Genomic DNA, 26240 nt, shown 5'->3' on the forward strand with positions numbered 1-26240 from the left:
AGATCTGTGTATCATGTCACAGCTGGTTAAACCGCCTCCGAACCCTGGAAGGTGTGACCCCGGGACCTGTTGGAGGCACAGCAAATGGAGGGGTGGGGGGGCTTGCAGGGATCTGAGAAGTGTTCAGTTGTAGAAATCCCACTTCAATAATAAACTTAGGACTTCACATCATTGTGAGAAGGACATGACAATTTTTAAATTTTTTGTGGGTGTAGTTTCCTCATCCAATTATTTAAGGGTGAAGAAGCTAACAAGGAACTGGGAGTGTCCGTAAGCTGTTACTGGCACTTAAGTGCAGGCAGGCAGGCAGGCAGAGTCAAGGCACGGGTGGGGCCGGGGCCCCTCAGCTGGCTTCCCAGAGGCCTGGCATCTCCTTAGCAGTAGATCCCGATGTCACTCCCCCAGGTGCTCTTCAGGCCACAGCGAGGCCCGCTGGAGGTCCCCCCACCCCACCGTCCGGCCAAAGTTTGGGGGAGAGGCGGGGAGGACACGGGACACCTCACACCGCCGAGTGTGTGCACCAGCTCCTTTCCAGCTGCATTCCAGCTCGAGTCAGAAAAGGAATATAGCCTTTTTATTGACTACTTTAAGTAGAACAAACTAAATACATATTTACCAGTTTTGGTTCATTTATACAGTACATTAAATAAGTTATGCACAGAGTTAAGTAACAAAAGTTCCTATCATAGAAATGACAAAGCACAGAAAAACCAGACTCGACCGCATCCTGTGGGTGGTTTCACATTCATCATCTCCCTTTAAAAATCATGCTTGGAGGCTGTTTTTAAATTTATTTACATTATTGGCTTTCTTTTATAAACGGAGCTTTTGTAGCCTCCTCGGGAACTTGGAAAGGTGCGAAAGTGGACTGAAGGCCTCTGAGCCCCACAGCACTTTCGCTCGCTCGCCTAATGCTTATTGCTGCTTCTCTGCCAACTCCACCGCGGAGACGGGGCGGTCCCCGCCAGCCCCAGCCGCACACGCCCTATTTGGTATAAGCATCAATGAGTGTGCACTGGGCGGTCTTGGGTCTGGCCAGGCGGTCTGCAGAGGGAGCACAGTCTCTGCAGCTTGAAGGGAAGGGGGCCTGCGAGGCCCGCCGCCCTCAGACCTCCTAACCTGCTCCTGGCTCTGGGCGGAAGAGGTCACCTGCACCACGGTCTTTGGAAATGAGCATGTCGATGCATGCGGGCAAGGAGGCAGGGAGTCAGCGTTTTGGTTTCACAAGAAGTAGACGCCCAGCGCCCCACGCCGCCCTGGGCAGGACTCCTCCTGACAGCTGGCCGGCCGGCCCATGCTGCAACAGCCCAGGCTCCTCTAGCTTTTCTTACATTTGGTTCAAACACACCACCACCCAGTTCTCTGCAAATAGCTAAAAAATTATAGTAATCAGTTTAAGAAAGTTGACTTGGTCTACTGACCTGGGAGTCTAAAACTCAGTTCCGAAGAAAGCCTCCACAATGTGTTCTATTATAAATGATTTATTCAGTCCACAGTCCCTTCCCCAGCAGCCACCTGCTCATTGCCTATGATTTCACTCTGAAGAATTCACTACCATAATTCCAGTTTGTGTTGCTGAACCTGCAAATCCACTTGCTATTTTTCTGGAACTCCCAGAACAAGGTCTGCACCCTTTGCAAGCGGGTGGCAGCACTGGGTATAGATCTGACTTTGGAACAAGGCCGTACAAAGTGATTTCCTGTCTAGTAACTGAAGATGCTCAACTCACATCAACTGACACCGAGAAGTGACAAGCTCCTGCTAGACTAACCAGCCTGGATGGGCAAAGAGCATCAGCAGGCGGAGGGCACACTGATGCTGGGCAGATGTGTCCCGTTTCCAGACTCAGAGCCATTGACTCCCACACACACGACTCGGCCCCGTCCAAGGAAAGATCCACTCACTCTGTGACCTCAGGGCCGTGTGACCCCTGGAGCTGCAGGGCCCTCCAGAGTAGAGTGCTCACACCTCATTAGGGTAGAAGGGCCATCTCTGAGCAGGTGGAATTAACAAACTTCTTCCAGAGTCAATTTTCATTGGTGGATCGAGTCGGGTGAGCTGCAGGCAGTGGAGACCTAGAGGACGACTGGAGACGTGAGGATCCGGCCCTCAAGTATCCCTTGGAACGTACTTAAAGACGCCTTCCACGCTGGCCGCGTGTGGTCTTCTCCGGTTCCCGCAACCACTCCTCACTGGGCAGGACAGTGCCATCCAGTCACTCGTCAGCCCCTCAGTGGGTGATGCTGACCACCAGCCTCGTCCTCCTGATCTGCCCTGACGGCTGGGCAGGCTCGAGTCACATCTGCTTTTGATTCCCAGGGTGCCATCGAAGAGCCTGTGACAGCCCTGACACCTTCAGTATCATCACTCTAACCCTTCTACTTTGTCCCCCCAAATACCGACTATAAAAGTGGGTCCTCTAAGCAGCCTGATTATTTAAAATTCAACTACATGAAAGTGGGACGCCTGGCCGTGCACCCCCAGCCTGGTAGCGGGGGTGGCGTCAGCAGGAACGGGAAACAAGTGGGGCACTGTGACTCACCCCACCCCAAGACTCTGCCCTTCCTCCTCCCGGCCAGACAGCTGGAGAATTTCAGAAAGGAGGGAGCTAGAGAAAGGGACTCTTTGCATTTAGACACGAAGTCTTGGCAGACACCTGCGACCTATGTGTGGAACTGACAAAAAGAACACGGCGGCAGGCCTGTGAACCGAACTGCAGCCGGAGACAGGGCCCAGGGTTTCTTCCAGCCCGGACTCCGGGGAGCACCCGAGCAGCCGTGACAAACAGCATCGTTGGAACCAGGGCCCAGAGCCAGCCAGGACCTGCACAACTAAACTCAAACCTTAACTTAAAAAAGTGACATCAAGGTCTGATGAACAGTATTTTGTTGGTTTGGGGTCCTTATTCCAGGAAAAAACCAGAGCTACCCTGACTAGTCTTGCGGCCACTGAAGAACCTGCCTGGGTGTTCGTCTGACTTGCCAAAAAGACACGCGCGAGCTGCAGACGGACCCCATGGACACCACATGGCCTTGCCGTAGCTGACCTACAGGCTCCCTGACCTCCTTATGGGAGGTTCCGCATCTTAACACAAGTGCGGGCAGGTCCTGTCCGGGCGCTGACTTCGTCCCTGTTCCAGCTGCAACGCCCGCCCACGCCCACGCCCGCAGCTCCAGGGGCTCCAAGGGAACGCAGCGCTGCCCTGCCGCTCCTCTCTGGGCACCCTTCCCCGTGGGCAGTGGAAACACAGGCGTTTAAAGGTGTCTTGTACTGAGTTTCTTTAGCAGACAGAAAACCCTTGGGTAAGGTAAACCAAGGAGTAAACACTCGTAAAGAAAGATACGCCAAACAGAAGGACAATGCTGCCTGTGCCGACCACGCCCCGTCACAGGACCGGGCTTTCCCGACTCCCGTCACGCACAGCAGTGGCCGCCTAAAGCCGGGATTTCGGGTGCCCACGGGAGCGGGGTGAACCCACTCACCCTGACTGATCCCGTGGGAGAGAGGGTGCTGGAGGTGTGGAGGTGATGGAAAGGTCAGGGTCCTTGGGCTCCCCACGAAACCCGAATGGCAGGGGGAAATGTGTGTGGCAGTTTTTAATATTTCAAAAGGGGTTTGGGCGATGTCTTATGTGGAGCCAGGTCAGCAGCTGGAAAACTCCCTAAGACGGGAAGAAAATTGGTCAGGCTCTCTCCAAACAGTTCTCACATTTCACATTTCTTAGCTCGAAGAGGGTGCTCATCAACATCAAACACACGAGGGAATCTGAGACCGTCTGCCCGACAATAAACCGACGCACTGTGTACAGTGGCGAGAAGCCACGAGCTCTGGAGAATTCCTCCGGGTCCCGGAGGGCTGCTCGGAAGTGACCGCCCAGTCACACCACATCATGTCTTATGGGGCAGCTGCGGCCTGCGAGGCACCAGAGACCCCGGGAAGAGATCTGCACAATGATTTGGACACGCGTGTTCTGATTAAAGGACACAGAACGACTGTGCAAACAGCCAGGTGGTGACGGAAGGGTCTGCATTTCCGATGGGTGGTCCATTCAGTGACTCGACGACAGAAGTTGGCCGACATGCGCAGAGAGAACAGACTGGCCGTCCACAGTTGCGTCTCGTTCTCCCTCAGACCAATCCATGCGCTGGAGACTATTTTCTGCACAAGCAAAACCAAACGAGAGAGAACACTGGGTCCCAAACGAAAGCATCCAGCCAGGCTGGAAAATCTTGCCCCAAATTCTCTGTGATGCTTGGTGGAAGTTTCATTCATTTTTTATTGTTATGGGTACTTTCACTGAAACGGTGACTTTCCTGTGGTTTCTGAGAATCGTAAAGAGTCTGCACAGCAGGGTCCAGGGAGTCCTGAGTGTCGCTCTTTGCTCCCCCAAGTCCCGTGGCATCTGCTGAGGGCGGGACTGGGGCTCATCCGAGCTGCTGGGAGTCTGAGGGTCCATCCCCGTCAGGGGGACCTCTCCACGGCCTGCTGTCAGCCTCCAGGCCTCTCGGGGGGACAGTGGGGTAGGAGACTGTGTGGGGCGAGCTGCCTCCAGCCTGGCTGGGCACCTTGGACAGTCCGCTGCCCCAAGAGGCAGCGAGGGGAGCTGGTGGTCTACACTGAAAAGAGGCCGGCCATGCCAGCTCCAGGGGGAGAGGAGCAAACCAGAAAGCCCTGGAGGAGGCAACTCTGCCAGCTGCCTGTGTGCAGAGAGAACACACACCAGCTGCCCCAAGAACACAGATGGGAAACTGGGCAAATGTCTGCAGAGGCTGTGGCGCGGTGTTTGCCGGGCTGGGACTGTTTGCGCCTCCACTTCACTTCTTACTGATGACCCAGCAGCTACCTGTGCTGGTCCAAACAGCCAGCCTTTGTGTTGTGAGGTCATCAGGGGGAAGCGGGCCCGGGGCTCAGAGTCCATTGGTGTCAATGGCTGTCACAGAGGCAGGCGTTGAGGAACGCGAGGTGGTTGCTGAGGTCTTGTCCAGGGCGGGGCTCGGAACGCTGCAATCGGCAGACCTGGCCGACCTCCCCCCAGGAAGCAGCGGCCGGCTCTGGCCGTGAGGGCTCTGGCCATGCAGGTTCTGGCCACAGAGGCGGTGGTGCCGCTCCCAGTCCTTATGCTGGCAGAAGGAGCCGCAGTACCGTGCGATGTTGCAGCCGCTGCAGGTCTCGCTGGCTTTGCGGCCACAGTTCCAGCAGTTCTGCAAGACATAGGCATCGGTTAGTTGTGAGGGTGTCGTGGGGCAGACCTGTCGTCACTTGTCACCTGCACTGCAGGAGAGGGGCCTGCACACGGAGAGCTTGGGCTTGGAGCTCCACCCACCTGGGCGTGTTCTGCCTCACTGCTTTCCGAGTTTCCCGAGTAAAACGGGAAGGGTGTCTACCCTGACGGAGGGGACAGCGAGATGGGGGGATGTGAAAACCCAAACAGCATCATCGCAGGGTAGGCGGGAGTCCCACCTCCTGCTGAAGCACCAACTCACGTGTTATTCCTCAGCAACCAGACCTCGCTCTGTTCCAGGGCCCCACCCCCGCCACAGCTATCTAGTCTAAGACCACACGTGGTTTTCTCTCCTGGTCTCCCCAACAGAGGAATAATCTTATTTTCACTGACAGCCTAATTTTTTTAAAGAAGTCCCCTGCCAGGAGACCAGGGTGGCTGGAACAGGAGTGTGGGTGGTGATGCCACTTCGCTGTGTCCTCTCTCCTTTCAGAGATGTGCCCTGTCACAGGCGGGCCGGGGGTCGTGAAGGTGCTTCTGGCCTGTTGATGGGAGCCCCCCTAGTATCTCAGAGCTCAGGGCCCCAGAGGTCTAGGGCAGGGAGTTTTCTCACTACTCTGAACTTCCCTGGGGGGAGGAGGCATTGCTGCGGTTCCGCAGAAACCATGGTCGGGGGGGTGGGGGGGAGTCAGGGGCGTGGGGGCACCATTGGAAAATGCTCTCCGTCTATGACAGAGGAGACACGCTATGTAAGGTGTGCTCAGAGCTAGAGCAGCAGCCACGAAAGAAGCAGCCGGAACAGTCACTGGCCAACGTTAAGCTTCAGCATCACAAAGAAAGAGGCCACCAAGCGCAGCTCCCAGCACCTGCCTTTCCCCTTCCTCCAGGTTCCTGTGATGATTCCAGCAGTGACATGGGCGTTTTTTCTGCACCCAAGGTCTCCAGGAACCACTTACAGGAAGGAAAAAAGCCTTATGGCATTGGCCAGAAGGAGGAAGTGGCAAGGACTGCTGAGGTATCAGGACGGACCTGGACAGCCCCGCCCTTCCCAAGTTCTCCGGATCGGCAGAAGCCAATCCAGGCTGAACACTCCTCAGGGAAGAGACACCAGTCCTCGTGAAATCAGGACATCTGCTCAAGCGAAAAACAACGGACAGCAAGTGCTGAAAAGGGCCACCTGGCCCCCCTCTTGCATTATATGGATGGGACACTGGGGCCAGTGGGCAAGGACTTGCCTAAGGGCATAAAATGGCTACTTGGCTGTGCAAAGCCTAGAACCCGAACCTCGTGGTCCCACTATGCCCACCGTGTTCGTTTCGTGTCAGAGAACGTTAGGAAGGGCTGGGCACTCCCTTCCGACACAACAGGCTTCTCGGGAAACGCACGCCAGGGACTGCCCGAACTGGCCCACACCAATCCCAGACGACCAAAAAAGGAAACTGAAGGAACCGTTAGGGCTCAAGCATCCCAGAGAAGCTAATACTGTGGAGCCTGGCGAGCCGCCTCCCAGCGACGCCTCGGCAGAGCATCTCCACGCTGGGGGAGGACCTCAGCAGCTGCCTCCGGGGGCTGCTGTGGGAGCAGGCCGATGGGCCGGCCCCGCCGGAGGGCAGAGCGCCCACCGCCTCTGTCCAAGGCTGTGCCCAGGGGCAGGGTAGGAAAGCACTGGTACTTCCAGCTCAGCTGCCATTCTACTTAAAACAGCTTATTTCATAATTTATGACATACAATAAAAACAAAATAAACAGCCTCCCACTGGGGCAGGGTCACACACATGCACGCAGGAGCGATGTGGTGTCAGAGCAGCCAGGGTGAAAAGGACACTGTCATGTTCCCTTCCCCTGTGACTTTTTCCTGACTAAGCCACCAGGCTTTTGCCAAGACATAAGACAAAAAAGGTTTGTTGTTGGAGTCGCCCTTCCAGTCATTATCCCTCAGAGCTGGAGGCAAACGCTTGGCCAAACAGCCTTGAACAGCTCCAGTGTTGACGCTCGGGTCTGGCCTCAGAGGAGGCGGCTGCCCTGCAAGAGCAGGGCTGCCCAGCTTTCGTTTCCGTTGTCGTTAACCGCATCATAGAGTCCTCTGCATCCGCGCACTGCCCGCGGGGCACGCAGCGTGGGGCAAAAACACTTTCACCATCACAACTGAGCTGTTACCACTGGAGAAACTATGAGATCAGCAGGACAGGGGCTGTCACACACCCAGTAACTGCGCAGGGAGGGACACTGACTCCTCAGGGCACACACTGCTAGTGCGGGGCGACGAGAACGGGAACTCAGGGTCAGGGCTCCGCCTGCTAACCAAGCCACCTCACAGGACGAATGCCAAACGCCAGGGGATGCCCTGCTAGACCTTGTTTATTACAGCTCCTTACAAGCAGACTCCTATAAATGGAGAGCTGGGATTTAAATCATGCTGCAGTCCAGACCTAGAACTCATGCTCTTAGCCAAAATGTTACACTCCTTTGGACAAAGGTATAGAAAAATAAAAACACAGATATAAAAGTAGATAAATATGGACAAATATAGATATTGATATGAATAGTTATAGATATAGAATTAGATATCTATATAAATATAGAATTACATACATACAACAGAAGAAGATATCATTGCTCAGAAACAATTCTAAAGAAAAAGAAGGAGGGGAGAAGGAAAAGGGGAGAGTTAAAGAAACTATTTCCTTTTCTTCCCCTCGAGTCTCAACTTTAAATATGACTTCTGATCCCATAATGCAGCATACATTTCTGAGCAAATAAAAAACTGTAGCATGTATTTGGAGAAATCACTTTCTCACCAATATGACCATTCACTCCTCTGACGCCAGGTTCACTAGACAGTCTACAGGGTAAGTTAAAGGAACTATTTCTCAGAATTCAGTGTCTTCATATAATGCTACAGTAAGGAATTTTTTCATATACTCTGTGATGGCCATATGATACTTATAGACATTTTCATTTACATTGCCATGCTTGGCACTGCTATATAGAAAGGGATCATGTAAACAGATTGAGAAAATAAACTTCCTGTTGTTAAAAAAAAAAAAGCAGCCCTGGCTGGCATAGCTCAGTGAATTGAGTGCAGGCTGCAAACTAAAGGGTCGCAAGTTCAATTCCATGTCAGGGCACATGCCTGGGTTGGGAGCCAGGTCCCCAGTGGGGGCCATGTGAGAGGCAACCACACACTGATGTTTCTCTCTGTTTCTCCCTCCCTTCCCTTCTCTAAAAAAAAATAAATAAATAAAATCTAAAAAAAAAAAAAAACCCCCACACAACTAAAATACCCAGTTCTTTACAACTTCAAGAGAATGTCCCAGAGACAGCTGATCACTCAACTTACTTAGAGAAAAACAGGCTTGCTTAGGACTCTTAAAGCTGAAAAGCAACTAAAATGAACATTACAGAAAAACTTCCCTATATTCAAAAGGACTGCTATGGTGTTTTTGTCATGTGCTTCCCCCCCGCCCCCAGTTAGTTCATTTTCACCTACTTTGTTGTACAAGAGAGTCGTTTCTCTTAGGAGCATCACCAGCCCCTGAGCCCTGGGTTTGAGAGAGTTGGGCAGGTCTGCCTGATCGGTTGCTCCAATAAAAGAACCACCCTATTTACAAGTAGACTGGTTGCTACAGGGGACTATGTTTCCTTCCTCTTGCACCCTGGCTTCAGCACCGTGGGATCACATCAGTTAAATTCCCAAACGCACAGTTCCCTCACCTGTAAGATCAGAAGCCACCCACGCCTGCCTCACAGGGCCACGGGAGGATCGAAAGGCAGCATGCATACTCAGCCCCATGGCCGGCACGGAGCGCACGGGCCCGCTCACTCAAGGGGAGAGTCATTGCTGTCATGCAATTCTACAGACTCTGTCCTTAGGGTGAGTTTTCAAAATTTAAACCAATATAGTAAGCTAATAGATATAAGAATAGGGAACAGGGTGGAGCAAAGGTACATCTACAGTTGGGAGCATGTGCAACACAGGGTTTGTTCTTGTATCATTATTTGTTAATTATTGTGTTATTTTCCATATGAACAACTATAAACCTACTTTTCTGTTGTGTCGCCAATACCCCCCCCCCCCCCCGCCCCAGTATAATTGAGAAATAAACCCTTCTGCTCCGGGATAGAAATCATAACCGTCCAGTTCAAGAGCGGACAGTTCTATCTTATTGCCCAGTCCCCGAGAAGAAAGCAGTGGGCTGGGCCAGGACGGCCGCCCCAGGCCGGCCCCAGGGGCTAACGGAACTCTGACCTCCGTGGACTCCTCCTGCTCGTTTATGACGAGGAAGGCGTCCTCCGCGGCCTGCCGTTTGACGTCAGCTATGGTTTGCTCCATCCGAGCTCTCTCTGTTGCAATCACTTCAAAGGCTTTTTGCTCTGCCTCGGCGACGGCTTTCTGTACTTCTGACATGGCCTGAATTTTCACCTTATTCACAGCTTCTTCTAGAAGAAAGTGACAATAAAATCAACTGGCCGAGAATTTTTTCCCTCCCACCTGCATCATTTCTAAAAAGGGGAAGAAATGAAACAAGACGACTTTTCTAAAAACACACCAAGATGAACATATATATGTGTTCAGCTTTTATTCTCACACTCACTTGTCCGTTCATGCAACCATCTGCTGGGTGTACAAATGGAGGCAGGCACTGTGCTGGAGACTGGGAATGCCTAGGTGACTAAGTTGTAGGCCGTGTTCTCCTGTTTGTGATCAAGTATAAAGGTGGCTGAGGTGTCGGTGTGAGATGAGACCCAAGGGAAAGCTGTCAGCCCTAGAAGTGACAGGGAAGGATCAAGAAGATGTGTCTTGGCTGAGATGGTAGGTAGAAATGAATTTTTGGAGAGCCTTGAACCTCATGCTAAGGAATCTGGCCCCATTTCTAAAGAAACTGAACTCCAAAGGGTTCTATGCAAGGAGAAAAGGCTTAAGACAGAGATACCAATTGAGAGGCTAGGACAGCAATTCAGAAGAGATCAAAGAGAGTCTGAGTTTAGGCAGAAGCAAGCGGCACAGAGGAGGGGATGGAGCAGAGACTGGCAGCACCTAGGGTCTAGGGTCTGAAGGTGGAGGCCAGGGTGATGAATGGTGGTGCTGTGCGATGAAATGGATACAGAGCACAATGCTGGTGTGGAGGCGAGTGAGGCTGAGGTGCCTCCGGAGCATCCAGGTACAAAGGAACCGGAGGCAGGTATGGAAGACTGATCCCGGCAGAGAATAATGGGCTGTAGATGCAGACCTGGGCGGGGGGGCGCCAGGAGCCCTGGTCACTTCCTCCCACCATCACCATCCTGCTCGGTGTCCACAGGACGGACGCTCCGATGACACTCCAAGCCTGAGCCTCAGCCCTACGTCCCGGTGGAAATACCTCCCTCCTGAGGCAAGGATGGAAACCCCCTCATTGCGTGGCTGTTGCACGTGGTCTGGCTGAAAGGTTTGAACAGAGCGTTCTAGGCTGCCATCCTAGAACTTTCCATTTTACTGCTCCAGCATTAAGAAAAGAAAGTTTTCACCTCAAAGGTCAAGCAAGCACAATGTTCAGTTGACTTGACACTGAACTTCACGCTCCCTTTACTCCTGATGTCCACACAGGTCCACTGTGGCCCTGCACAGCTACCTTTCAAATCCCCTTATTAGTTATCAGGTAAGTATTGTCTCTTATTAAGCCGACACAATAATGCCCTGAAGAACATTTATCCTTTCAGTTTAAGGATCAATAAGAATCAGTTTGGATAACTACCTTGCTGAAGGTCATCTAAGATCACAGACAGATGGCACTACAGCAGACCAAGGACTCAAATTTAGCTGGCCCTATGCCACGGTCTGGTTGTTAACCAAAGGTACCTTCCAAGTAGAAAATAACTAGTTACCAAAGAGATCTCGTGCATGGTAATGTTTCTTACTGACAGTTAGAATGAACATTTTATAATGTTTATTTGTATTCAAAGGATGGGAGCTTCCATCCTTGCCTCATCAGGGAGGTGTTGCCACTGGGACGTAGGGCGGAGGCTCAGGCTTGGAGTGTCACCAGAGCGTCCGTCCTGTGGACACCGAGCAGGATGGTGATGGTGGGAGGAAGTGACCAGGGCTCCTGGCCCCCTGCCCAGGTCTGCATCTACAGCCCATTGTTCTCTGCCAGGGTCAGTTAAAAGTATTAACTTTTTGCTGAAGCAAATTTTATCTCGGGAAGAAAAGCAAAAACTGTACTGGACTTAAATGTTACTGGGAGAAGGAGGCGAGAAGAAAAGGCAGCTAGGATTTGGATAAGGGAAGGATTAAGAATAGGAGGTTAGTCCGACCCTCTGTCAAACCACAACAGGCAGCCCCACCCTTCTTGATTCTTGTGGAAATTGAGGCCTCCCTAGAACACTCTTGATGAATGAAGCTAGGGACAGTGAAGGTGAAAGGAACAGCCGGCTGGTCCCAAGAGCAGAATGAATGAAATGTGAATACAGTGTGTACAGATTCCACTGAACAGAACAGGCAGAAATGAATTAAACCACATGCCCAGAAACAGGGCATATAAACAGGGAAGAAGAGTTGGTTACTTAATGCCTCCATGTAACCCAGAAGGACCTGGGTAGACTGTAGGGAGGCATCCCAAATTCGTGACCTGCAAAGTAACCTGAGAGGCGTTCAGATGTGTGGGGAGGCCGGAGGGGAAGAGGTAGGAGCCCAGAGCTCTACGAGGAGGAAGTTATGAGACAACAATCTCTCCATCAGACAGGCGCCGCACACAGGGGCACAGATCAGTACATGCAACCCTCCGTAAGCAGACAGACACATACCAGTTTTCTTCCAAAACTCCACGGGCACATATCCTGCCGCTGGCCTGCTGCTGAATTCCCGCTGTGACTCTAAGGGAGAGAGACAAGTGGCATCAAGTCAGAAGCTGTGCATGATGGCATGTCTTACTTTTATGAAAACTTTATCAGACCTCTCATTTGCCTCCAACATGTATGTTCATTTAATGCAAATATACTATGATAAGGGATATAACCAGATTACAAAGTAGCTCGTGACTTTTTAAAATATTCTAAAACAGCTCATTAAGTCTAATGTAGATAAAACCAAATACCAAGGGTTGCTACTCCATTAATTTTTAAAATTTATACTTCATAAGAAAATGACAGTGAATGTGCGTGCAAAAAAGGGGATAATTATCCTGACAAAATAATATTATTAATCCATAGAAAGAGCCAGAACAATAATTTATTTATTGATTTTTAGAGGGAAGGGAAGGGAGAGAGAGAGGGAAACATCTCTGTGCGAGATAAACATTCACCGGTTGCGATCATTTATACAACAGATGCCAAATGAAGATATGCCCATTAAACCAAGGAAATAAAATAGAAAAGCAATCCCTGACACAGCAAACAGAAATCATGCATTTGGGACTGATTTGTTAAAAATTTTATCTAATAAGCTGTTATTCTTATATTTCAACCAAATAACAACACAAGTTCAACAACATTTACCACCAAAACATTTCTTTCAATTAGCTAAATTTTCTATCCAAAAAGTCAAAGTGTTATAAAGTGACTGTAAATGCTAATGCCAGAGTTAAAAGTAAATCTAGTCACATGTTCATGTGATTGGGGCCAGAGCCTTCGTGACCCATGAAGACACGAACGGCTCCTGGGACTTGATGGTGCTGGACCTCCTGCTGCCAGCTGTGGTCACACAAGGGTTCTCTTCATGCCATTAGAGTGTGTATTTATGCTGTATTTTTTGTACATGGTAACAATTTTATAATAAAAAGTAAAAATAAGAAATACCTTTTAAAAATAAGTGAATTAACTAACATAATTTCTCCATTGTATACCCATTTTGAAACTGAAAACACCAACAGATGGAGGCAAGTAGCCCAATTCCTTCCAAAATGGAACCATATTCACGGCTGTTCCTTTCTGAAAATGGTACATTTTTGGTAAACATCAATTAGATCTAACATATTACTATTCCTTTTTAAAAAAAGATTTTATTTATTTACTTTTAGAGAGGGGGGAAGGGAGGGAGAAGAGGAGAGAAACATCAGTGTGTGGTTGCCTCTTGCCCCACCTGGGAACCTGGCCTGCAACCCAAGCATGTGCTCTGGGAATGGAACCAGCGACCCTTTGGTTCACAGGCTGGCACTCAATCCACTGAGCCACACCAGCCAGGGCCACATCACTATTCTTTAAAAAATTGTTGTAAGTCTTCCTAATGGTCAATCACTTCTATATTTTCAACTGGGAAATTAAATTTCTCATGTAGTAAGTGTTTCCAGGTCAGTAAGACATTGCTGAGAGAGACTGAATTCTCCACTGTGCTGTTTGTCGCTCTCTGCCATAGGAGGATGCAATACCAACCGCATGGGTCTGCACCACATACAGAGTTCTCTCCGAGTCACAAAGAGCGTGCCAGTTCCTTCTGAACTCTGTAACCATACCCAAGACGGACTTCTGTCTGATGAAGCACAGCCGTCATCTGTCTCGGGGGAGACACTGAGGTGCAGACCCAAGAGGAGCGAAGTCCTCTCCAGCTGCAGTGTCTCTAGCACACTTCATTTTTACTTTTAAAACACACACATGCATGCCTCAAATACTGGAAGTATTTCAGAGTAGTGAGATTAAAAGAGATCTTCACTTATGAACACACATGTATTTTAGAGCACTTCCTAAAATATAAACAGTTATACTTAGGTGTTACACACATGTATTTCTGTATCCAGTTAGCGGTCCCCATCATGCACACAGCGCTGACTGGCCAGTGCTCTGTAGGTATGTCAGGAAATAGAGCTTTTGTTTCTTTGCAACTCTGAACCCTTACATGTGACTTAAGGAGGTTTCCTGTAAACTTCTTTAAATGCCTACAAACACACAAACAAGCAGCGAGGAAACAAAACCCTGATCTGGAACAGTGTATTTCAAATGTACCCCAAGAGGCACCCTGGGGTTGCTGGGGAGGACACAGGGGTGGAGGGTGGCTTATCATATATGTTCATTGCGGTTTTAAGACACAATATTCTATAAGAAATGGGTCCATTGCTTTCTAAAGTGCGAAAGTGCGAAAGTCTAAAGTGTGAAAACTAATTAAGGTAATTTGAGGGTTGTTTTTGTGTTCTAATGTCAGTGCTAGTGGACTCCCTCATTTTCTTATGCTTTGTTGAGGCTAATCTGAAAAGTGCATTTTATGCTCCGAACACTCACCAAGCTGTGGTGCCAAGGGGAATCAGAACGGCCAGTGTGGCAGGGGAGGCCAGCCTGGCACACAGCATTTGCCTGAGAGGCTTAATAAAATGGCCAGTCGTCAGGAGAATGCCTAGGATTGGCTGCAAACTGGTCCTGGGTACGGGGGGAATCTGCACGGAGAACCTACTGTTGTACTCCCTCGAAGCTATGGCGAGGGGGTGGTCAGGAAATTTTTTAAATCCTGGAAAATATATATATATAACATTTACCATTTTAAAGTTTATAATTTAGTGATATTTTGTACAGTCACAGTGTTTTGCAACCATCGCCCCTGTCTAGTTCCAGAACATTATCACCCCTGAAGGGAATCCCATAAGTTAGACATTCTGATAGTATGAATGCTTTCTGTGACATTGCACCCTCTGGAAAGGCTATTATCACTGTCAAAAACAAAACAAAACAAAACAAAACAAAACAAAACAAAACCCACAACCAAATAAAAAACCCCTGAAGGGTTCTCTTCAACATAGGTGAGGTTCCTGATTCAAATATCATACTTAAGTGTGAGATTAATAAACTACAGAGAAAAATCTAGGACTGGAAGAAGCAAAGTAACACAAGCTAAAGAGAAGGTGGTAGATCAATTTCAACTGAGTCTCCCCCCCCCACCCAGGTGAGTCTTACATAAGGAAAGCCAGTAAGAAAAGGGGGTTTTGAGTGTGTAGATAAGCCATTATTGATGTTAAATAACAGAGGAAACATGTGTTTACTTGTGAGGATGTGGGTAAGTCTTGACCAGTCGAGGAAAAGCCACTCCACTTCGGTCATCAATAAACCCTTGGTCATATCCTTTGAGGACCTGCCCAGTCCTTGGCATCTTATGTTTAGGACAGATGTAAAAGGCGAGAAGCACCTGACCCTAAAGGAACTTCTCAGCTTATTCAGGAAATGCCTGGAAGGTAGGGCCATTTTCATGGTATTTCCTGAAGCCAAAGTAACTATTTTTATATCTCTAACCCAGAAGGAGACAGAAGTCAGGATTTCTGGTGGTTCACTAAGAAAACTATGTAGTTTCAGAGGCTACTGTAATCAAAAGCCAGGCAGATAATGCAAATATATTGGTCAAAATAGGAGAGCTAATGGTATTGTGGTTATGTAGGAGAATGCTCTAGTTCTTAGAAAAAAGGAGAATGAAGCATTTAAGGATGGAGATAAAAGTCTTCAGTAAATTGCATGTTTCTGGTTTTCTACAATGAGCCATGTAGTTTCACTAAAGAAGATGATACTTACCTTGTGAGGTTCTGAGAATTAAATGATAACATACATGAAAGAAAGTCCTCAACTTAAGTCCTCAATGATAAAGTGTCTTTTTTTAAAGGTGATTCTTCTGGTATTGCTACAGCTTGATTTTTTCAGTTTTGGGCATTATTAACCGACTAGCCACTTGAGTAGGGATTTCGTTTTTTTAACCTCTACTTCCAACCCACCACAGACACACTCACAATTCCTTCTCCTTCCATCTCCCCAAATTCTGTTACAGCAAGTCAGCATTGACAGTGTTCAGTGTGGATACTTATCACAGCTGAATCTAGTGGTTCAGATTCTGAGAATCTTTATTTTCCTTAAAAAGTTTGATGTTTTTTCTTAACTGCCTTATTTATTCATGTGCTAAGTTTCTTATGTAATTATTTCTAGTTCAACCTCAAAGTTTCTTCTTATTGTATAAATATTTTATAAATTTAATTTTCTTGAAAAAAATCTCCAGGAATCTTCTGGGCTATTCCAGTCTGAATCGGCTGCTTTCAAGGCTTGCTGTACCCCTGTTCCTTGGGAACCCCCTCACTGTCCTAGGGATCCCTTTCCACAATTCTATGTCTTCCACCTTCTGGTTTACTTCCCTGTATTGAGATATATCCTTCCCAAATACAGTAGACACCACAACAAAGGGTAGATGGGAGGTGTTATTTCATGAAAAAATCGTGGGTTGTTAAGCTAACACTTGTTTTAGTTGGGTATAGAACTCTAAGTAATTTTTCTTCGGATTTGTATTCTTTCTTTTAAAAATACTTAAAAAAATCAGTATCAGCCATATATATATATATATATATTTATTTATTTATTTATTTACTTTCAGAGAGAGAGGAAGGGAAAAGGAAGAGAGGGAGAGAAACATCAGTGTGAGAGAGACACACTCATCGTTTCCTCTCGCACGTCCCCAACCAGGGACCTGGCCTGCAACCAGGCATGTGCCCAACCAGGAACTGAACAGGTGATCTTTTGGTTCCCAGGCTGGCACTCAATCCACTGAACCACATCAGCCAGGGCTATATTCCATTATTTCAAGTGGGTAAAGTAATAATGCCATCCAGTCTCTAGTCAATTTCTCTCAAATCATCAGAACACTTAAATACTAAATACTTAAATTAAAATTCACCAGGGGCTTCTGCAAAACTCAAAACATTCAAAACATGAATTACCTAACTATTTGCAAGTCCTTGGTAAGCGGTGTTATGCCTCAAAATACTATTCAGTATAGGACAGTGCTACTCAAAGTGCTGGTCTGCAAAATGTTTTTGTCCAAGAAGAGATATGGAACTTATGCCAGAATGCAAAACAACTATGTCTCTAAGCACATTGCTTGGTTTGGGGGACTGTTCTTACAGTGAAGCTAATGGAGCCCAGTACCTGCTGGGGTAGGCTTCCCATGCTATCACAGACCAGCATCAAGTAGTTTTGGAATGGTTTTGGTTAACATTTTAAATAGTACACTTGTTTAGGATATGAATTATGCTTTCCTTCTACACTACAACAATACTATTAAAAAAGCAGTGAAAAATATTCAATACATATAACATACATAGATATCCTAAAGTGACAATTTATCATCCCAGTTGTCCTCATCTGAGAGTGAGGAAGGCGCTAGTAATTATTATGACAGGATAACATGCATAAACCGGGATTCTGCCAGGTAAACTGGAACATCGGTCAACCTAGCTGAACCCCCAAGCAAAGAGTGAGAAAGGGGAGTCAAGTTAACACAAGGCAAGGACTGCGATCCTGGCTGGAGAAGAGCCGACTCATGACTATGCATCTCACTTCGTATTCATGCAGACTCCTTGATGGAAGGTTTGTGGTTTGGATGGTGTACTTTGGATACATTTCTGCTAGTTGTTACAGGTATTCTCTGATATCTTACTGTGCTAGATACTCCACACAATGCTGTTAATCTATGGTTGGTTCAAGAGTCACTTATGTGGATGAGGTGGGGGAGTGGGATCCCAATGTCTTGCACCAGTTTTTTTGGTAGTCTTTTTGAGGTTAACAGCTGTCTCCTGTGGAACAGGCTAGGTCTGTCATAGAGATTCATTCCCCCTTGTGAGACCTGGGAGCCTGAAGTGGGTGGGCGGGGAAAGAGCCTCATCACAGATGGCCTCTCATTTATCTTTGCCTTTGGATATGGTACCTTTTCAGTTATTAGGTGAATGTGATGACCACTTTGCAGGAAACAGATGTGGCACCCTGGATGTACCCGGATTGAGAGAACAGTTGCTGCTTCAGGCTGGGAAAAGGGAAGATGGGACAACCCAGCTTGGTATAGTAAACTTTTTGTAATGGCCTCCAGGAAGGGGTTGATAACTGGCATGTTCCTGATGGGGACTGGGAAAAAGATGAGGGAAAAGTGAGGCAAACACACACAGGGCTACTGTGAGGGACACTGCATTTTGCCATGCATAGTGGGCTCCCATGGTTCAGCACTACCCATGTGTAATGCTCATCCCTTATTTTTCCATCAAAAATTTGGGCAAAAAAGTGCACATTATACATGGCAATATACGGTAAATGTGATATATGAGAAAGCACCTAGTACATTCGTGTAGGCTGAATTTAATAACCAAATACTCTTTGATCATCATTTTTAGCATGTGTATAGAGAGTTAAAAATAGAACAAAATTAAAAATATTTCCATTCTTCATGAGGAAGACAATTGTTTCTTGAACATGTCAGGTACTGAGTCTTTGACATATGAGGTCTGTCTGGAAAACCTCCAGCCATTATTAATAAAATGAGAAAGGTCTGCATTGATGTAATCTGGTAGCCAAGGAGAGTGGACTGGAATGCGCATATGTGAACAATGATGATTTCACTGTACTAATCAGTGGGGGTGATAGATGCTGTTGAGTAGCATGTATACTGTGTGGCTGTTGCATTTAAAATGACTGAGTGAGTAGAGCACAAATCAGCATCAAATTTTGCATTAAGCTTAAACATTCCTCCACAGAAACTACTGAGATGATTCAGAAGGCTGCAGCTATGGGCAACTGGTGATTGGCAGCTTTATCACAGCAATGTGCCCGCTCATGCATTACGTGTTGTGCAGAGCTTTCTAGTGAAACATCAAATCACCCACGTTGACTCAGCTCCCCTACAGCCCAGATTCGGTGCCCTGTGACTTCTAGCTTTTTCCCAAACTAAAATCACCTTTGAAAAGGAAGAGATTTTAAGCTGTTGATGAGATTCAGGAAAATATGGCGGGGCAGTTGATGGCAATTAGGAGAACTGTCCTAGAGTACCTACTTCACAGGGTACTAGGTGTTGTTGTCCTTTGTACAATGTTCCTTGTATCTTCTTCAATAAATGTCTCTATTTTGCATGTTACTTGGCTGGATAATTTCTGAACAGATCTCATATTTTATTATCTACGCTTCATAATCATCTAGATCTTTCTAACTCTACATTCTAGCACCATCGTCCTTTCGAGTAAAACATAACAAGTTGGCCTTGCCCCCTTACCATTGCTGAGAGAGTCTGCGCTCCCAGGACTGTGCTGCCTGGAGGCCAGTTCGCTCCCTGTCTTCCTCATCTCTGTGTTTTCATTGTATCGTCTTTTCCAGTAGTTGAGTTCCTCACGATCTGATTCCTGGCAGCGCCGCAGAACTGCCATGGAGCGCCTCGTCTTCTCTACCATTTCCATGATGCAGTTCAGGGCCTGAACCAGAGAGGAAGTCAGGTCATTGATGAGATGAGGATGTTTAAACACCAACATGGCAAATCAAGGACAGGTAAACAAAATATGTAAAGAATGAAGGTTTAAGTATCTTACAGATTAAGCAATAACAAGTTTACATTTTAAAGCCTTTCTTACCACTTCTTTTAAAATAGATATATTTGTATATACAAATACACACACCCCATTTATTTTTTGTTTGGATTTCAAATTAACACTTTGGATTCTTTAAGGTTGGAGCAGCCAGAGTCTCATTGTAATATGGCCCTTTCAAGGCTACAGTGAAACCACATTATATATCTGCCTAAAGACATCTGATAAAGCTGGAGATTTATTAAAACTGCAATCAGAAATAATGTTCAGAGACAGTATCACTCAAGATGGAGAAAGTTATTGTGTGTACATCTTAATTAACTACTACTCTTTTAGTGAGAAGGGGAGCCCTCTCTTATGATGGGACGAGAACCTGGGGTTACATTCTGTACTAGTATGCCAATTCTCATTCCTTTTTGGAGACGTTCCATTTACATAATGCTTCCTATATGCCAGGTGCTATGATTAATTAGCACCTTACATATTACAACCCACCAGTGAATGCAAATACAGCATTTCTTTTAATAAAAAAAATATATATATATTTATTTATTTTCAGAGAGAGGGGAAAGGAGGGAGAAAGAGAGGCAGAGAAACATCAATGTGTGGTTGCCTCTCGAACACCCTCAAATGGGGACCTGGTTTGCAACTCAGGCAAGTGCCCTGACTGGGAATCAAACCAGCTGCATTTTGGTTCACAGACTGGCACTCAATCTACTGAGCCATAACAGCCAGGGTGATAAAAGGGAATATATTTTGACACACAATATTTTATTAGTTTCAGGTGTACAACATAATGACTTGACACTTATATACCTTACGAAGGGATCATCATCATGTCTAGCAGCCATCTGATACCATATAAGGTTATCACAATATTATTGACTATATTCTCTATGCTGTATATTATGTCCACATGATATTTATTTTATAATTGGAAGTTTGTACCTCTTAATCCCCCCTTACCTTTTTTACCCACCCCCTACCCCAACTCCTCCTCTCTGGCAACCATCAGTAGGTTCTCTGTACCTATGAGTTGCTCCCTGTTTTCTGTTGTTTGTGCATTTATGTTGCTTTGGCATTTTTTTTTCTTTTGGATTCCACATGAGTGAAATCATATAGTATTTGTCTTTCTCTGTCTGACTTATTTCACTTTAGCATAATATCCTCTAAGTCCACTTGTGTGTTGCAAATAGCTAGATTTTGTTCTTTTTTATGGTTGCGTTAAAAAAAAGAGGAATAGATTTAATGGATTATTTTTTAAGTTATAAAAATTCAGGCTAAAAATGATGAAGCAACTTACCCATCACACAATGGTAGAATGTGGCCAAGCTGGGACCTAAACTCACAAACCTCTATTACATGACTTTACTTGGTTATGACTTAAAGTGATCACCCCAACACAAAGATTTGGGAGTTACTCTTAGCACTCAGCTGGGGGAATAGTAGATAGATCAGCTTTTATAGCAAAGACAATGTAGATCTGGTTAAGTTCACTGGAAACATATATATTCTATTACTATTGGTAATATTAAGAATTAAAAGTAATAAATAGGAAAATTATATACTAAAGATTCTTACATGATCAAGATGTTTCCATTCATCAGCCCATTCCCTTTCTGTCAAACGGTGGTCTACCAACTCATCTTGATAGCCTCCATTTAGACCTATTAGAAATTGAGATTAAGTTTAAAGATAGTGTGAAGAATACAGTAAGTAGAATTCTATTAAATAAACACACATGCATTCATACCAGCTATGCACATACTTACTAAGGCAATGATTCATAACAGAGTGTGGGACCCACGAAATGACAGAAAAACCAAAAAAAATTACTGAGAATATATTTAAAAACTCACATACATTGATTATGAAAGACCAAAAAAAAAAAAGAAAAAAAAAAGAAAAGAAAAGAAAAGAAAAACAGCCTTGTGTCACTTACTAAGATTGTGGTGTCTATCACGAACTTCTCGGTGTTCTAGCATCTTGTTGGGTTCTCGATACAGGTGGGAAGTTGCGATATCCTCTAAGGTGTAGTGCTGAAGAGGTGGAGGTGTGGGGTGGAACTGGCCCCCGGGATTGATAAGGGGCACAGTGAGGGCAGGACTGTGCCGAGGAGCAGGGCTGATTGTGCACACTCTCTTGGCGGGAGGCTCCGGAGGAATTGGATCTCTTTCAAAACTGCTTTCTTCCCTCCTGTGCAAGAATGGGAAGTACATATGAGTCTACTGACAAGTGTTCATGCAAATATGTCTTGGAGCATCTACTCTGTGCTATGTATGTATTGTGCTACCCACTTTCACAAACAGGAAGACTATAAGGAAAGGTTTGACATAAGGCATGTGAACTGTCTTCAGAGGCCAGAGAGATAATGGAAATTACCAATTTATTCCAGCAGGAAATGAGAAGTCAAATTCATCCACAATAAGGCAGGAACATCTAAACTTCATGAAGCAAACTGAGAGACTGAGGAGATGATGACACTTTCTTACATGATTAAGAATATGATACTGTGGAGGTCAGTTATTGAAAACAATTCTCCACATGGGAGAAAAAAGGCTCAAATATTAATAACACTTATGAATTGGTAGGGCTTTTAGTCATTTAACTTCAGTTATAACAATTTTCCACTGTTGTTAAAATATTGCTTCCTCAACAAACCATAAAATATTATGGTAGTCACTCATACTCAAATTTCCAGAATAACTTAATATAATTTCAGTCTTCAAAGTAATGGTGATTCATTAGCAAGTATCAATAATTAATTGTTATACTTTTATAAAACCTCACACAGCAGTCCTGACCAGTGTGGCTCAGTCGGGTAGGCACTGTCCTGCAAAGGAAAACATCACTGGTTTAAGTCCCAGGGCACACATCTGGGTTGCGGTTCGGTCCCTGGTTGGGGCATGTACGGTTGCAACCCATCCATGTTTCTGTCTCACACCAATGTTTCCCTCCCTTTCCTTTTCCCTCTCTCTAAAAATAAATAACAAACAAAATCTTTTAAGAAAAGCTCAAACAAAAAAAACTCTCACATATCAGAAAAAAATGCCTCGGGCAGATTATTTCTTATGGCTCTGGAGCAGCAGACACACAGAATGCTCTAGAGCAGCTTCTCGCCAGAGGCACACAGAGTCATCTGAAAAGTTTTTGAAATGTACTCATGTCTGGGAGCTACACCTATAGATTTGAGAAGCATTCTGTTGCCTGAGATTGGGACAGAACAACACTAACCTTAGAATTCTGAGTCTATACCTATAATATAACCAATCAAATATTAAATCAAAAATTAAATCAGTAATCAAATATTATTTCACAGGCAAAAGGGAAGCTCAGAATGGTTCCAAACAGAAAGGACGACCAAGCTCTTTACCGCTCACCTTTCTGGACTGGGCCTCTTGCCATTTCCATGCACTTCCATGAGCAGCTCAGAGGAGTCAGCAGGTGAGGCGATACTTGTGTTGAGCAGAAGGTGTTCGTGCTGAGCCAGGTACTGGGATGGGGTCTGCTTGGCGGCCCGTGCACAGTGCAGCAGTTCTCGCTGCAGCAGGGGCAGGTTGGCCTTGAAAAGAAAAGGCAGGGTCTGGGCGGCAGTGTTCCCAGTGCTGGGCCCCACGCAACAGGGCCCAGCACCTCAAAAGGCTTTCGCAGACAAGATGACATAAGACCGAGGCCCTTCTTTCCTTCTGTCTGATTTTTTCATGTGCCTCTGTGAGTAACGTGACATCTATTACACTGAACAGGAAAGGCTCGTCTCTTGTCCTCACAAAATTTAAGTCCCCTAAGGAAGACAATGTGCTTTCTTCACCTTTGTGGCCTAATACAGAGTTAAACAGAGCTCAATAAAGGTTTGCTGAACATAATAATTTAAAACATTTTTGAAGACTTTGGTCAGTTATAGAATCAATGTGCCTTCATGTGAGCAGGAGGCATTCACTTCCATCTGTCATTACAAGGCCTGGTTTCTCTGAGTACTGTTTAACCTTCCCTTCACATTCTTTATGAGAACCACCATGGAATTCTGGAAACGGTGATTATTCTAGCTTGGCCGGAACATGAGTTTTGAAAAAGAAAAGAAAAGAAAATCGGGAATGGCTGCAATGAAGCCTTAGACTGGGCTCTGAGGACACACAGGTAACCCAAGGGCAGAACTGACTTCTTGGTGTGGCGTCCTCACTGGGCACATTTCTTTCTTTTGTAAAAGGACAATTAATTATGTACTGATTATTTTTTCCTTCTCAAACCGAGAAAACCTTTAATGTGGACAAATAATTAAAAAACCCCCATATACTCTCACCTGAACTCTAATTCCTTCATATATAAATGTAGTTTGCTCATATTCCTTTATTAAAAAAATAAAGTAGGTTCCCAGCCAGGGTACATCCCTGGGTTGCAGGCCATAACCCCCAGCAACCGCACATTGATGTCTCTCTCCCTCTCTCTCTCTCCCTAAAAATAAATAAATAAAATCTTAAAAAAAAAAAGTATGGATACCTAAAAAATAAAAATAAAAATAAAAATAAAAATAAATTAAAAAATAAAAAATAAAGTAGGCATTATATTTCCACCCCACGTTTACAAATAACACAGACTGAGCCCATAACAGAAGTCTTTATTCTAATGGAAACAGATGAGTAAGTGAAAGGCAAGCAGTCATCCCTTTACCAAGGGTTAATTTATTAGGCACCATAATTAGTGACTGTTTTAAAGTAGAAATAAATCAACAAAAACCCAAATGCTAGCCACAAACTGCCATAACAACCTACCTCATGCTGTTTTCCAAAATAACACAGTTAAGAATAGGGAATTTGATGATATAAGATACTTTTTAAGTCTGTTCTATAATCTCAATCTGTAGCAACTGTAAAAACTTAATTAAAAAAATACCATGCCAGATCCTTACATCTGTGATGTGTATGTACCCTTTGATGAACTATTTTTTAAAAAGAGCTAATTCTTTCCTAATGACACAAATTTCACAAATCCTTCTTGATTCCGGAGTCTTGGGGAAAATAACGGTTTACTAGCTCTGACGTACAGAAAACAGACCAAGAAAGAACTAGCACATCTGTTTAAAGGCTAATAAACAAGGCGCCACAGACAGCTCTGAGGGGCTGAGGCTTCAACGCTGTCAGAACAGCGCTGTACCGCAGGCCATGCACCCGTGCACTCTCCAGTACATCTGCCGTGCTCTGACTGGAAAGGTTTTTAAAAACCAGTACAGTACTTCAGTAGGGTGATCCATCTTCCTGATATTATGATTAACCAGATATTTATTTAGGCTTTGTGGGTTAAGAGGCAAAATTGAAGGTATTGTGTGGACAGTCATATACAAGATAGAAAAAGAATTTTCAAGTATTGTATTGACAAAAGAGAAAATATAAAAAAATGTAGTACAGTTTTTTTGTAATATCAGGCTAATAAAAAGAATGGAATTCATTTGGCAAGGGGATAGATTAAGAAAAGCAATGTAATTGGGATTCAAAGTTAGTGTCCCCTATTATCAAACCAATTACAAATGTTCACTGGTAAAGCTAATTCTCTCCAGGGCTGTATAAAAAACCACACGGTGGTCTGGATTTGGGTCACAGGCATCTAAACTCTAGCTGATCTAGAGCACATTAGTATCTGGCTATAGTTTTTCACTGCCTTTAAGCTATGCACAACTCTGTGTACTATAGATAGGTGATAACAATGCAAAATAACTGTTGTCCATGGACTTGCATAAAATTATGTCCAGTACAGGTTCAAAGGACTTTCCTTACCCACCATAGACAAAGCCAGTTATACCTCTGTGTGCCCGTTCCTATCAACAATCCTGACCTATAAATGTGTGTTCTTTGGGCTCTCCCCCAAACTGGTTCTAACACCTTACTTACTAATGAGTTAAATAAAATCTTTGATACAGGTTCATTTTTTTTCTCTGTGAGTCATAATGATACCTGTTTTGGAAAATTATTGCTTAACAGGAAAAAAATAGTAACTTTTCAGTGGAAAAGCATTACAGACATAGGCTTTACCAAGTGATCAGAGTCAACACCAAATTATGAGACTAATTAACAGAGATGTCTCTTGGCAGCATCAGTGATATCTTACCTGCCCATTGCTGCCTAAAACGCGTAACTCGATTCTCAACATGAGGAAGTATTAGAAAAATCCAAATTGAGGTCCATCTAAAAATTAACCATCTTGTACTCTTAGTGGGACATTTGGTAAAATATGAACAAGGTCTACAGTAAGTGTTTTATCATGTTAATTTTCTGATTTGATAATTATACAAAAGTAATTTTTAAAAAAATTTTTTTAGAGAGAGCAGGAGGGAGGGAGAACAGAGAGGGAGAAAAACACTGATCAGTTGCCTCTTGCCTGCCCCCAACCAGGGACGTGGCCTGCAACTCAGGTATGTGTCCTGACTGGGAATCGAAACAGTGACATTTCAGTCTGTGGGGTGATGTCCAACCCATTAGGCCACACCAGCCAGGGCTACACTAAAGTAACGTGATGCACCATGTCTGTAGCTTACTCTCAAACGTTTCTGAGGAAAAAATTAAATCTAAAGACAAAGAGAATAATATGTAGACGTGGTAAAATATTAATATATGGAGAACCTGAGTGAAGGGTACAGACATTTTCTCGTACCCTTTTTTAACTTTTCTGTGAGCATAACATTATTTCAAAAGAAAGATTTTTAAAAGGAGTATATTACACATAAACCTAACACTGTCTTACTTATCACTGGACTAGTTTGTCTGGGGC

General features: G+C 45.3%; 1 protein-coding gene across 2 annotated transcripts in view; it reads right to left on the bottom strand.

Moving 5' to 3' along the window:
• Positions 1-611: 611 nt before the first annotated feature.
• The window catches only part of CBFA2T2 (CBFA2/RUNX1 partner transcriptional co-repressor 2), a 138800-nt gene continuing 113171 nt past the window's right edge, over positions 612-26240 (bottom strand). Inside the window, exons 5-11 of one of the 2 annotated variants that reach the window (XM_045832998.1) lie at positions 22865-23046; positions 21427-21680; positions 21066-21151; positions 19178-19373; positions 12001-12069; positions 9470-9657; positions 612-5201 (exon numbers count right to left, since the gene is read on the bottom strand). In XM_045832998.1, the coding sequence (XP_045688954.1) occupies positions 4908-5201; positions 9470-9657; positions 12001-12069; positions 19178-19373; positions 21066-21151; positions 21427-21680; positions 22865-23046 (1269 nt within the window). In that variant the 3' untranslated portion in view covers positions 612-4907. Of the gene's footprint in view, positions 5202-9469; positions 9661-12000; positions 12070-19177; positions 19374-21065; positions 21152-21426; positions 21681-22864; positions 23047-26240 lie in introns of both variants that reach the window. The other variant, XM_045832997.1, reaches the window with a different exon arrangement.

This window comes from Phyllostomus hastatus, unplaced genomic scaffold, assembly GCF_019186645.2.
Source record: "Phyllostomus hastatus isolate PE091 unplaced genomic scaffold, TTU_PhHast_1.1 phas_contig_17, whole genome shotgun sequence".
Classification (NCBI taxonomy): Eukaryota; Metazoa; Chordata; class Mammalia; order Chiroptera; family Phyllostomidae; genus Phyllostomus; species Phyllostomus hastatus.